This window comes from Haliotis cracherodii, unplaced genomic scaffold (assembly GCF_022045235.1).
Source record: "Haliotis cracherodii isolate W230 unplaced genomic scaffold, xgHalCrac1.p SCAF_17, whole genome shotgun sequence".
In the NCBI taxonomy this organism is placed as follows: Eukaryota; Metazoa; Mollusca; class Gastropoda; order Lepetellida; family Haliotidae; genus Haliotis; species Haliotis cracherodii.
The window spans coordinates 16963764-16978736 of NW_027266272.1; the positions used below are offsets into that span (position 1 = coordinate 16963764).

The 14973-nt window shown below is 42.2% G+C and overlaps 1 protein-coding gene across 1 annotated transcript in view; it reads left to right on the plus strand.

Moving 5' to 3' along the window:
- LOC139464455 (protein Abitram-like) overlaps positions 1-8294 on the plus strand; it is a 33871-nt gene extending 25577 nt beyond the window's left edge. Inside the window, exon 5 of the mRNA XM_071245982.1 lies at positions 8083-8294. Within this exon, the coding sequence (XP_071102083.1) occupies positions 8083-8220 (138 nt within the window). The 3' untranslated portion in view covers positions 8221-8294. The remainder of the gene's footprint in view (positions 1-8082) is intronic.
- Positions 8295-14973: the final 6679 nt, after the last annotated feature.

The following is a 14973-nucleotide window of genomic DNA, read 5'->3' on the forward strand; positions in this document are numbered from 1 at the left end:
GATTGTTGGTAACATCACAGCTGTGATGTTACCAACAGTCTGACAGCTGTGATGTTACCAACAGTCTGGCAGCCATGATGTTACCAACAGTCTGGAAGCTGTGATGTTACCAACAGTCTGGAAGCTGTGATGTTACCAACAGTCTGACAGCTGTGATGTTACCAACAGTGTGCCAGCCATGATGTTAACAACAGTCTGGCAGCTGTGATGTTACGAATATTCTGGCAACTGTTGTGTTACCAATAGTCTGGCAGTTGTGGTGTTACCAACAGTCTGGCAGCTGTGATGTTACCAATAGTCTGTCAGCTGTGGTGTTACCAACAGTCTGACAGCCATGATGTTACCAACAGTCTGGAAGCTGTGATGTTACCAACAGTCTGGAAGCTGTGGTGTTACCAACAGTCTGACAGCTGTGATGTTACCAACAGTCTGACAGCTGTGATGTTACCAACAGTCTGCCAGCCATGATGTTAACAACAGTCTGGCAGCTGTGATGTTACGAATATTCTGGCAACTGTTGTGTTACCAATAGTCTGGCAGTTGCGGTGTTACCAACAGTCTGGCAGCTGTGATGTTACCAATAGTCTGTCAGCTGTGGTGTTACCAACAGTCTGGCAGTTGTGATGTTACCAACAGTCTGACAGTTGTGATGTTACCAACAGTCTGGCAGCTGTGGTGTTACCAACAGTCTGGCAGCCGTGATGCCTTTAACTCTTTGCCTACTTTGGTTGTTGTGATGTCAAATGCTTCCGCTATTTTGATTATTGTTTAGAAGTGGCGAACCCATGTTTTATCCATAGTCATAGATCTGTGCAGGAACCTTTCTGGATCAGCTTCAAACAGAGCTAGATTAGCAGGAGTCAGGTTGTGCCTGATACGTTTTGGATCTGATGTCAGAAGCTTTGTAACCCAAGGAACTGATACTTTCTTCTTTGCCAAAGTTTCTGTGATAATGTGCTCTTTCAGGGGAAATACCTTCTGAACAAGCAATATGACGCTGTCATCCACCGGTCAGTCATCACCATATCGTAGATTGTCTGGATCTATGTTGGTGTTGCTGGTGTGACAGGCCTTCCAGGACTTGGGTCGTCTTCAAGGCTGTCCCTGCCACGCTTGATTTAACTACTGCCCACCTCTTTACGGTGGCAATGGAAGGGGCATCCATTCTAAGTGTTGTACAGTTACTCATATCTCCATGGACGGTGTTTGGTGTTAAGCCATCTTTCCGAAACAAGTGACTTATCTGACTATAAAAGTCCAGTTTGGGCCCTTGCCGAACAAGGCTTGTATTATGGAGTTATATTGTAGCTGGACTAACGGGTCTATGCATAGTTCAATCAAAATAGCGCAACGAAATCGAAATCCGGTTCGTAAACTGTCATGCAGATTTCGGTCGATTGCAGGGTTCGCAAAGCATGTGCACCACCAAGTCTTTGTCAACAGATATTTTCTAAATCTTTTCATGTTTTTAATCATCACCTATGCCTCACGTGATTTGATGTACTTTGCGATGTAAGTCTCGTTTTATCACAATATAGATCTTGATTATCGATCAGATCGTCTTGACTTGGCGCCGCCATTTTGTTTGAAGCAAATGCAAGCGATACTAGAATTGGAATCTGATTGGTCCATAGGACAGACATAGAAGGGACATAACTCGTAATAGCCACATGTGGCGCTACGACCGAGCCCGAGAATTCCAGCCTAGTTCAGCAAGGGTCGAAACTGGACTTTTATAGTCAGTCAACTCCCTTGCCTCGGGAAGATGCTGTTAAGCAGGACCAACAAGTTTGTCCATTTTCCAAAGGTCACAGACCCCTGCTTTGATTTGCTGACTTTGTGGACATACCTCTATGGCATCATGTAATGACAAACAAGTTCACTATTACGCAATCCTTTCCATCTGGACCGCCTCCGTGGTCTAATGGTAGTGCGTCCGCCCGGAGAGCGGAAGGCCCGGGGTTCGATCCCCAGCCGCGTCATACCAAAAGACGTTAAAAGATGGTACTTATTGTTACCCTGTCTGGCGCTCGGCATTAAGGGGCACTATAAATCGGCATCAGTCCGGACTAGTACAGGCAGCCACACACACACACACACACACACACACACACACACACACACGTGCATGCACGTCGCTATATAAGTGCAATAATCTTGGACGCGACGTTAAACCCCATTTCACCTCACCTCACCATCTGTAGCTCAGAACTTCCTCGTAACTCGTAACTAACTAAAATACAATTATGTCCGTGTGGTGGCACGTGGTCCCGTGCACAGCGCACAGATCAGGTGAAGTTAAGCAACGTCGGTCTCGGAAACTAGTTGGATGGGTAACTCCTGAGAGTTTCTAGGGCTTCGGTCCTGCCCCACACTGAAGCACATGTACCACATGTGGTGTCTCCTTAGGCAAGTGACTTCGTTCGCATTGTGCCTCTGTTCACCCAGCAGTGAGTGGGTACCCTGCAGGATGAGATGGAAATGTGGCTGTTAACCTTCTAGCGCCTCACAGGCAGCTTGGGTTGTATACTCTCCAGGGAGCTGAGAATGGAAATCGAGTGCATAGTGTAGCGCTATGAGCATCCACTTGGTGAATGGAATCTGGCGCATTATAAATGCACTTATTGTTATTATTATTATAAAATAATACAGGACTTGATTACTAGATCCATCGATAGTATGCTACCTGGTTGCTGCCCATCTGACCCCGTTCGCCAGCACATGTTTCCAAAACTGTAGTTTTGTTTTCTGTTTTGACATCCATTTTTATGGATATCAATAGTCTCGTTCATATACACCAATGCTCCAAACTTTTATAATGAAACCCTATTAATCCGGACCGTACTGATTCAAAGGGAATCCTCCAGATTAACATTTTTCTAGACTAACGATTCACGCTCTGGATCTGTAATAGATTGGACATCTTTCTGTTTGTTTGTGTGTTTGTTTGATGTTCAACAATAGTCCAGCTATATGACGGTGACGTCGTTCTGAACAAAAAACATCCCAAATGAGAAGTTTCCGGACAAAGTGGGTTTCCGGACTAACGAGGTTTCCGGACTAACGGCGTTTCCGGACCAATGAAGTTTCCGGACTATAGAGGTGTCATGACTTAGGGGTTTTCGGACTAACGAGGTCCGGTATACAGGGGTATTCACTGTACGCCTTGAAGAATCATTACAATACATTTCCTGACATATTTCGGTCGCTTTCATGACGCCATATTCGCGAAATTGACATCAAGACAACGTCAGTTTATTTTTGGTGATCGATCGATTAAGTGTTTGCAATTATACCCAATACTCCAGTACTTGTTTTAAAAAAATATAAATAGCCATATTTTAACCTTAGAAAAGAGCTCGCCTGGTGAGCGGATGACCCTCCCCGACTGTGAATGTACCTTTCACTACTGACACAGATGTACATAAACTTATAAAGAGCCAACAGGTTATATTGGGATGGGTTCAATGTCCCTTCTCATTGCAACCGGAGATGCTTTAAATACTGTCAAGTCAGCGATGTTAACTAATAGCATCGCGCGAACGAACATCCTTCGTTAGCCTAATTAAGACTACAGAAATTCTTACATCGTTTTGGTTCTCCACAAAAACCGTGTACGTTTGCCATGGTAGCAACACAAGAGGTGATTTGTTAACTCAACTCATTGCCCTTGCCAGTTTCAAATTTGTGCTTGTCATTTTTCTAAGAGAAAGCGCGCAATGGCTTTGCGCGAAGCGGGAGTTATTTATCACTGGAGCGATGTGCGTTCGGCTGTTTGATGTATATCCTCGAAGCCTCCAGTCGATAAGAACCTTAAATAAATTGATGTTATGACCCTCGTATGGAAAGCCAGTTCTCGTCTAGTTAGTGATATCATGTTCGTCGTCAATTTCAGTCAGCTCTCCTGTTTTTGTTTCTTCAGATATCCATCATCATTAATAAGACTTTAATTGGAAACCCAGAATTGCGATAAGAGAGGAGATTAGTTTTTTTTCTTGTAGCGAGATTTCTAATGCAACATTCACGTGTTTTATCTTTCAATTGCTTTTTCGGTTTCATTTCCCCAAATGATTTATGTGAAGTCAAATTTCCCTGGTCCGCATGTTTATTTTGTAACTGATAGTATTCTATTAACGACTTCAGGTTTGTTTTTCTAATGATTTAGGACGGAACGTGTATATATTGTATTGCTGAAGGAAACATAGTGATAATTTAAGCTGCCGCGAAGGCTTGTTGAATAAAACATTTATTGGTTGACATTTGAAACATATGCAACCAATGAGCTCCAAGATACCCATTGGAAGAAGCTTTTTTAAAACCGATTTTGTTGTTGACATAAGACGTTCACCGCCACAGCATGGAACATGGCATTAGCATACAATGTACGCTGAAGCAGTCAGCGACAACTAATATTTGATTCCACGGTTCGACCCTTGAAGAGGCGGGTAAGAATTGGTCTAAAGTAGGTCATGCTTGTCGTAAGAGACGACTAACGGGATCGGATGGTCAGGCTCGCTGACTTTGTTGATGCATGTCATCGATCTCAATTGCGTGGATCGATGCTCATGATATCAAATCACTGGCTTGTCTGGTCCAGACTCGATTATTTACAGACCGCCGTCATATAGCTGGAATATTGCTGAGTTTGGCGTTAAAGAAAAAGCAAAAAAACAAAGACTCAACGGTTCTGAAAAATAGCGATGAAAATATAACGGTATACCTTGACGGCCATCGAGAAGACGTCACAATCAAGCTGGGAGTTGAGTATAGAGTAGGTCCCTTGCTTTTGTATGAAGCGGCTGAATGAATTGGGAAGCTTGGTTCAAGTCGTGTCCTTGTCCTCCGTGGTAATATAAGTCATTGGTTTGTCTGTGATTAATAGTAACGCGATTATATACAGGCAACCGTCATGACAATGGAATTCAACGATAAACAAAAAAGAAACCAACACCTGTTACAGCACCCTAATAGATATCGGATGCTTAAAATTGTGATTTCGATGAATATGTCTCATCTTATTGGTTGCGTGGATCGTTTCTATGGCGTCAGCCAATTGTTTGCCAGGTTCAAACTCAGTTTTTTAGAGGCCATCTTGATATGGCTGGGACCCCCTCCGTGGTCTAGTGGATAGAGCGTCTACCCGAAGAGCGGAAGGTCGGGGTTCGATCCCCGGCTAGGTCATACCAAAGACTGTATTTGTTGTACCCTGCGTTGCGCTCAGCATTACGAGGTGAGGTGAGGGGGTGGGGGGAAATTGGGTTTAACGTCGCGTCCAAGACTATTGCACTTATATAGCGACGTGCATGCACGTGTGTTTGTGGCTGCTTGTACTAGTCCGGACTGATGCCGATTTATAGTGCTAGCTCACTGAGATACTATGCCGCAGTTTAACACAGTATACTAACTCCGAGCCGACCAGTCCTTGTTTTAGCCCCTTAATGCCGAGCGCCAGACAGGGTCACAACAAGTACCATCTTTTAACGTGTTTTGGTATGACGCGGCCGGGGATTGAATCGACTGGGAGTCAATACTAGTATACGTTTTCTGAGTTGGCACACTGAGGCATGGTAGTCCAGATTATAGTTCCTGAGCACGCACGCAGGCACGCACAATTATCTTGAACGCAACGTTAAACCCCATTTCACCTCACACGACACAGCTGGACTATTGCTGGGCGTTAAACAACAAAGATTGTTTGAAATACATAATTTCCCAAATTTACTGATTTCGACAGAAAACACCCTTCACCGAGTACTATTGGTGTCCAATATTGACAGTGCTATTCATCGTAACAAAGTGCGTGACATTCATTGAGTGGGAGGGAGGAAGGACACAACCCCCTGGTCCATGCAGGGATGAAGATCAATACCGACGCACACTGCGCAACATCAAGTCGAATTAATAGGAATATATGACTACTGTATGCCAAGAAAATGTTACACAGAATAATGGGCGCAATAATGTGACAGAATCGAAACTACTGTCGACCAGCATGGTTTCTTGTAATGTGTCTCTGCATCCCATTCGTGACCAACTCGTGTTATTCCGGGAAACGCCGAATAGCGACTCGTGCCCCTCTCGTGGCCATCTTTGCGACCGGGTTCCGTCTTAGTGCAAAAGGGCATACCCAAAACAACTGTCAACTCGTTGCGTAATGGTTCACATATATTTCCTCTTATATTATATATATTTCAGATGCAATTTAAAGCACACCGGGACATGCCGAATTATACAGTATGATTGAGCACATTTAACTGTGACTTTGGGTATATTTTTAGATGCAAGACATATGTAAAATCAGAATCATTCACGCATTCTGATTGGTTTGTCATATTTTCGCACATAACATTCATCGATAGGAGGACGAGTTTTCTTGCAGGTTACGGAAAGGGGCGAGTGGTGACGAATGCAATGTAACATCTGTTGACATTTGACATTTGTGGTGTTTCCTTGCAAATTGGCGTTTCTTAAATTCCCTCGGCATTGTTTCCACTGGTTTGAGAAAATGATAAAGGTTTTTTTCATAGGGAAAGTGTTTTTGAAACGAAACCAGTATTGATGACTGGTGGGACCCGTGAAGATCCGAGGTAGAATAGGTCTCGCTGATTTGGTTGATCCATGTCATCGTATCCTAATTGCGATCGATGCTCATGATATCAAATCTCTGGGTTGTCTGGTCCAGACTCGATTACGTACAGACCGCCGTCATACAGCTGGAATATTGCTTTGTTAAACAACGAACAAACAACAACTGATGATTGGTGGTATGGCCAACGACAGCTTGTTGTTGTTGCTGCCTGGTCAAGAAGCCCGTCAGTGTCATGAATGAGTTTGTCCTTCCTAGTGACATTACGCATGGTAGTGGCTTGCCTCTTAGGCAGCTGATCGATAGGCCATATCTCCCCCAGGACGTCAGCCTGTTGTCCTTCTTGCTTCATCCTTGAGGGAAGGTGGTTCAGTCCAGAAGCAAACGACCTTTCGCTGGTAGATGGGTTGCATACATTGTATATTTAGATTGTTGTATTTTTATTGACATTAAAAAAGTCACGATAATGTTTGTTTTTACATATGTTAAAAGTGACATGCATCGAAGTGTATCTAGACAGCACAAGCCCAGTGTTTCCGTGACGTGAATTATTAGGGAGACAATTCATGCTAGCTTTTGGCTCACGACGCGGAAATACACTAGGGTATTATTAAACTCTATATCATGTGATGTCGGTGATTAAATAGTCAATTTTGAAAACAATGCTTGCGTTAAGCGCCAAATTTACGCTATTGTCCTGACTGATTTTCACCCATGTTTGACAGAACACACACACACACACACACACACACACACACACACACACACACACACACACACACACACACACACACACACACACACACACAATCTTTTATAACAATATTGTTTCTGTATTCATTGATGCATATGAATTGGAATTTCTGTTCGGATTGGCAAAGTCAAACAAGGTAATTAATGGCCAAGAAGTTAAACTTCAGCTTCAGGTATATGGATGATCTGATATAGTTTAATAACAATTAAATAGCCAATTCCCTCAGTAAAGCTTTCAAAAAGTTTTATGGAAGACATGTGGAGGACATTTCCAAATTTGACGCATCAGGGACAAAAATTATGTCAGATCATTTCCCTATTTTGACTTGTTCCATATGTTCCCGTGTGTTTTTAGGTGAACAATTGACTTGCCTTTGCATGTTTTTGTGACGGATGCCACCAGCTGGGCAGGATACTCTCACCTTTTCACGAACAACTTGCGCCATCACCATTAGATAGTCATTTATAACCACGTGCTCATGATATGCAGTAAACTACGGTTATAACGAACACGCTTATAACGAACTGACGGATATAACGAACTTACTTTTTTGGTCCCGACTATTTGATGTAGTTATGCTCTATATATGCTTTTGACGAACTACGGTTATAACGAACTAAAATTAGTAGTCCCTTTGATTTCGTTATAACCGTACTATACTGAAGTCCGAATCGTACAATGGGTTCGCCTTTTAGTAGTAATTTCTTTTATTACACTATTCTTAAGTATTTTTCCTTTTTAGTTTCAGACAGAAGGATACATTGCCGTCGTTCTGCCCCGTCTGTATGAGTTCGAGAGGGAGATGAAGTCGTTGTTGTCACATGAAGTTTACAAATCCAAGATGGCCGAGCGCGACCTAGAAGCTCCCGGTGGTACCTGAATGTGATCCGTGTGTTATTTAGGACCGGGGTACCGCGGACCACTTATGTTTCAACCTGTGTTACAAAAAAAGAAAGCAACTTATTTTCTGTATTGCAAAAAGTAAAGAGATTGAGATCATTTTTTTTCTGCTTGTTTGTTATAGTATTGATAATGCCTCCTTTGTTAGATATGAGTCGAGTTGTGCAATATGTTCCAGTGAAAGAGGTCGATTGCGCGCCTTTTTAGCAATATTCCAGTAAAATCTCGCCCCCCATACCTTTATTTAGTTTCCATGGCTACCATACTTATATGTCAGCATATCTTCTAATGTACTTATGTAATTACAGGTGTGTATCCCACGTGAGGATTCCGAGTTAGAATATAGGTCCCCAGCGTTTGTAGTAAGAGGCGACCAAATGGATCGGTGGTCAGGCTCGGTGTCTTGGTTGATAGCCTGTCGTCGTACCCTGACCGAGGAAGGATGCTATTGCATCTTCTTTCTTTTGGGGACATTTTGGTGGCACTGGTGGTCCAGTCGCCTAAGGCACCGCGATTCGCTGTGCAGAGTTGCGTCCCTTGGGCATGCCAGAAACCTATGATTGTGGGTTCGAATCCCGGTCCACCCCGATTATGTTTCTAGGTTTGTCAGCACCATACCCGTGTTCGTGGGTTTCATCGAAGTGGTAAACGTCTGAGAACTGCATCACGTCGGGCTTTCCTCCCACATTAAGCTGACACGCCGTGTTATAACTGGAATACTGTTAAGAGCGGCGTTAAACCCAACTCACTCACTCTTTGACATTTTACTATTCTTTCATATTTAAATCTTATCATTTAGTTTAACGGGTTCGCAAGTAAAGTAGAACTTTCTTTCACCTCCCTACAGTAGCTGCAACCAACTAAGGCAAGCAAAGCCACGTACAAATTACAGATTCAGCCTACACATTAAATAATCTCCAGAGGCATATGTAGGTGAGTTTCAGTTATCCGGTGACCGGTGAGTTTCAGTTATCCGGTGACCATCTCCTGCCGCATCGACCGCCTCCGTGGTCTAATGGTAGAGCGTCCGCCTGGAGAGCGGAAAGTCCGGGGTTCGATTCCCGCGTCATACCAAAAGACGTTAAAAGATGGTACTTGTTGTTACCCTGTCTGGCGTTCGGCATTAAGGGGCTAAAACAAGGACTGGTCGGCTCGGAGTCAGTATACTGTGTCTGAGAGGGGTATTCATGTTAAACTTCGGCATGGTATCTCAATGTGCTAGCACTATAAATCGGCATCAGTCCAGACTAGTACAAGCAGCTACACACACACACATACACGTACATGCACGTCGCTATATAAGTGCAATAATCTTGGACGTTAAACCCCATTACACCCCACCTCCTGCCACTTCAGTGACAAAAATGATGCCCGATGCAATTCCCTATTTAGACTTGTACCATATGTCCCCGTGTCTTTTTCAGGTGAACAAATGACTTGCCTTTGCATGTGTTTTTGACGGGTGCCACCTGTGGGGCAGGATACGCTCACCTTTTCGCGAACACCTTGTATCATCACTTTGTGATAGTGTGTGAGTGAGTATGTGTTCACGCCACTTTTAGCAATATTCCAGCAATATCACAAATGGGCTTCAGACACTGTACCCATGTCGGTAATCGAACCCGGTCTTCGGCGTGACGAGCGAAAGCTTTAACCACTAGGCTACCCGACCGCCCCCTATTTGATAGTAATTCATAAACACATACTCATGATAAAGTCGGAATCGGACAGTCGACTCTGCTTTATAGGGAGATTTCTGCTGTACATGGAAATATTGTGTGGCTCTACTTACTATCATCCCGGTGCGTGGAGGATGGGATAGGTCCTTCATTCCCTGATATCAAAACGTTTCCAGGAAACACATGACAATAAAGTCCACTTTAGCAGATTGCATAAGCTGATTGCACCATATGTCTTTTGTGGAAATTCAGCTAAAACGTTGTGTAATTTGAAGTAAAAACATTTCCGCGCGTAAGATTTCACATTATTCAAGTCATTGTGTCAGGTAGTGACATATATTTTGAGTGTATATTTGATTCTTTGCTAAAATAGGACTTTGGTTCTTAGACATAGAAAAATGCTTTTGAAGACTGGGTTGGATTCAGCTGCCATTTTTTGGTCAAAACATTGAAGTCAGAGCTGACTTATTAGAACAGGTCTTCAGCAACCCATGCTTGCCGTAACAGGCGACTATGCTTGCCGTAAAAGGCGACTATGCTTGCGTAAAAGGCGACTATGCTTGTCGTAAGAGGCGACTAACGGGATCGGGTGGTCAGGCTCGCTGACTTGGTTGATGTGTGTCATCGATCCCAATTGCGTTGATTGAAGCTTATGATGTCAATCACTGGATTCTCTGGTCCAGGCACGATTATTTACAGACCGCCGTCATATAGCTAGAGTATTGCTGAGTGCGGCGTAAAACAACAAACAAACAACACATCCAGAAGAGTGCCCTCTGTGCTTGACGGGTCACCATGGATATCTATACTTTGAAAACACAATAAACACAAATAAATACTTTTTTCCAGCATTTATTACGATATTCGTCGACATTTGCAGCCTTTACACGTATATGTACATTATTTTATCACATTGTCAGCAATAACGAGATTCCCAATGAGGATGAGCCCCACCATAATCTCACCAACCAGACACGGGGTACAGACCACTACCACCAAACATTGTCCCAACCACTGATCCTCATCCTGGGCGGCATCATGTCACGTGACACAGTTGCTATAGTTTCAAGATCATGTTGCAGTTTGCCACACTGACGCCGAGTGTCCAATGTTTACCTATATGCGAAGTTAGAATAAATTTGATTGTGACAATTCTCTTGGAACAGGTAAGGAGTGATGTGTCAGCGTTGCTTGTGAGCATCTAAACGCTCCAATATTCCGCCATTTAACAAATACTTTTTGTAGTACACATGTTCGCATTCACGTCCATTAAAAGTAAACGCTTGATAATTGGTATGATATTACTGCTCAAAATAAGTAAAGAACATCCGATTTATTCATATGACTATAGTTAATATTATCATGGCCATGACAGGTTTACTATAGTAATAGTAAAGGCCAGGTGTTCTTTACTTATGATGAATAGTAAATATCCGATATCAGACCAATACAAGTAATAGACACAGCACATACCATTTAGAATGTTCAGTGTTCTTGGTAGGCAAGGATCAATCAAAACATTAACACACTTACGACACAAAATCAGCAACTGTAAAATATCTTATTAGGTTTAACCTTTGTTGATGGTATTTTACACGGGAGACTTCCGCAAGTGAAGAAGTCGACAACGTAACGAAACATTAACTGAATAAAAGCAGTGTTCTGCTAAAAAAGCATATTTGATCATCTTTGCGGTCAACATATGTTATCTATTGAACGAGAAAATGCTTTATAATATTATGGAAGCAAATATGAAAATAGAATGAGTGTCACCTCATTGAGCAATTTTGTACGGAAGCGTAGTAGGGCCACGGTGATTTTGTTGTTGTCTAAGTGTCTCCTACGTAGGATATTATCTCCTACGTAGGACTTAGTATCTTCTACGTAGGACATAGTATCATCTACGTAGGACTTAGTATCTTCTACGTAGGACTTAGTATCTCCTACGTAGGACTTAGTATCTTCTACGTAGGAGTTATTATCTCCTTCGTAGGACTTATTATCTCCTACGGGGCCCTTCGCATCTGTTTCCTTGTTATCATCAGTATTTGAAACCTATTTATAAGCATCAGACAACGGATTATCAATGACACGGTCCACAATTTAGAAACTTCAGCTGCATACCTCTTCCACAAAGGACCAAGCAATGTTGTATTCATTTTGAAGATAATTTTCACACGAAACACGTTTAATACTTTGTATTTAAGTGTTTCACCAGGGTTGACTTCAAAGACGCGACGTTCTTGAAAATTGTGAATCCTTATACGGAATGAAAAAATTCAATTTTCACAGACCAAAATATGTCCCTGACAATATTTCCATACATTCATGTCACACTTCAAACCCTGCATCATGCACTTGTCCCCGTTCACCTGTCCCATTCACTGATTATAGAGCTCATGTGTGATAATTCCTCATCCACTCAAATACATTATGGCTGCGATATCTCGTTATTTCTTCTCCAGTCGTTGACATATTTCTGTTCATATATACACATCATCGGACGTATCTAGGCGAGTCTAGTTAGTCTAGCAGCACATGGGCGGACTGGTAAGTCTTTGTTGGGTCCAGTAAAACTCCACTATTTACAACTTGGCTGGGGGCCTCGTTCTGTATTAACTTACATGACATCTGATTAAACGCGGTTAACTCATTTGGCGTTTCTACTGAATTATGTGTCAAAATCACAAGCATAACATTATTCACTAAACTAAATCACAAATAGGTCGTATTTACAGATACTAGCCGGTTTGAGAAATATTCTGAAATAAAAAGAGTTTTTATTTTAAGGGGCCGACAATTGATATAGAGACTATGTATTTTTTCAGCAAAAGCTATACAATTAAAAGTATGAGACAAAATATATGTGTTTAAACGTCTCTTGCAACAATGTATTTTTGTGGCAGACATTGTATTCAACAGTTTGAAACATAAATATTTCTTTCAAGTATTTTGTGGGACAATATATTTTTTTCGATAAAATCCCAAAATGTACAAAAGATATCCGAATCTCATTAAAATCAGATCTTAGTTCTCGCTACCGCTAACAAAGATCTGAGAATATCCCATTATGGGTCACGTCAGAACGACCTTTCACATGACCAATCAGCGACGCTTACCAGATCAGGAAAGTGAAAGTCAGAATGTGTGTTTTTGATGATGCAACCTCGAAAAGATTAATACGGGGTATTCCAAATGTCAGTTACTGACTGTACGACCGATTCGTCGTCTGTATCTCGCTTCAAAGGGATAAACTTTGAAACGGAAGAGACTTTCCATAGCCCCTGGGAAGTACCGCCATACAAACTCGACCGTCTTTTAGACATTCCAGAATTTTCTTCTCTTCAGTTTTCAAATTATGAATTGAGAACTTTGTCAAAATATTGTTAGAAGCGAGTCAAGAATGCAAGTCTCTACTTTGAAGCTAGTGTCGTAAAGTTAGAGAAAGCTGCTTTCTGATTGGCTAATGTCGATTCCTTGCTGGTCATTTCAATGGTTGGTCAAAGTTCGCGAAAGGTCCTTCTGACGTGACCTGTAATCGGATGTCTCCACATCTTTGTTTAGCGGTAGCGAGAACTAAGATCTGATTGTAACGAGAGTGGAGATATCCCATCTCGCACTGGATCTGGTTTTGTAGATGATCACACGGGTTTAATCAAATGTCATGTCAGAAACTGAACTGCCGTACGAGGTCTTCTAAAAGTTTATTTTCTGGGTAGGTACCCTAATATACCTGTATTGAAACGCTTTGTACTTGACATCGTTTTAACTGTGAGCGTATCGAGAATTTCAATCGTATGTATTTCGCATTATGTTGTGGTAAGTCCTCCAAACATACTTTGCATAATTTCAACAATTTAAGAGAAAGGCCTATATACGCAGAACAGTGTTATCACAGGTAAAGATCACAAACACAAACACACAATATCTATCAAAATAAAGCTAAGAACTTCAACATTGTGCGGCGTATTCTTGCCCTATATTCAAACAAAAACCAGCAAACTCGTGGCATGTGTTCTATCTCGTGGTGTGTATCGCGAACACCTGGTGTCATCAATGAATTTCAGCGATCCCTTCATATAATTTTCACCGCTATTTTGCCTGTTACGGCCAATGGAATCAGCGGATAATCAAGACTGGTTAATCTCCGGCGTTGATGTTGTCTGTAATATTGTGGAGCCTATACGTTGGCTGAACGTCAGACAACGGCGTTGTTACTAAACCAAGACTCTGGTGAAGGACAGTGATTGTGTAACCTACATAATTTAACACGCCTCCTACTGAAAATTTGGGTAAAAAACATTCAGAATTTATTTATGAGTCAGTTCGATTAACGCCGATTTGAACATTATCATTACGTGTTGAAGCGAAACCAAGATCTTTAACGAGTAAACTTGTCATAAATTGGGCAAATCTTGCATTCGACCCCACTTTCAGCGGATCCTGGCACATCTAAGGCCCGCGATTCGAATTGCGTCGCCTAAAACTTATTGTAGAAGACGGTGTCTCCGCGTTGGCGTTGTCAGAAGTGAGCGAGTGAGTATCGTTTAACGCCGCTTTTAAGATTATTCCTGCAATGTGACGACGGCCTTTAACAGAGTGAGTGAGTGAGTGAGTATGGTTTTACGCCGCTTTTAGCAATATTCCAGCAATATCACGGCGGGGGACACCAGAAATGGGCTTCACACATTGTACCCATGTCGGGAATCGAACCCGGGTCTTCGGCGTGACGAGCGAACGCTTTAACCACTAGGCTACCCGACCGCCCCTCTTTAACAGACATAGTCTTCATACATTGGACCCATGTGGGAATCGAACCCGGCCTTCGGGGTGACGAACGAACCCATTTTCAGTAATGTATTAGTATAAATTAAGAGTACAGTGTAGTTGACAAAAATTTTCTCGAAAAGAACTAATTGATCTTTCTTAGATTGTTTGGTCTGAACGTACGCGTGGAGGGTATAAAGAAACCTAATCAGGCCCAACTGGAAAATTAATCCTTCTATATACGAGCCTTCTTATTGCACAACCGCGATAGCAGTTACAAGAATATT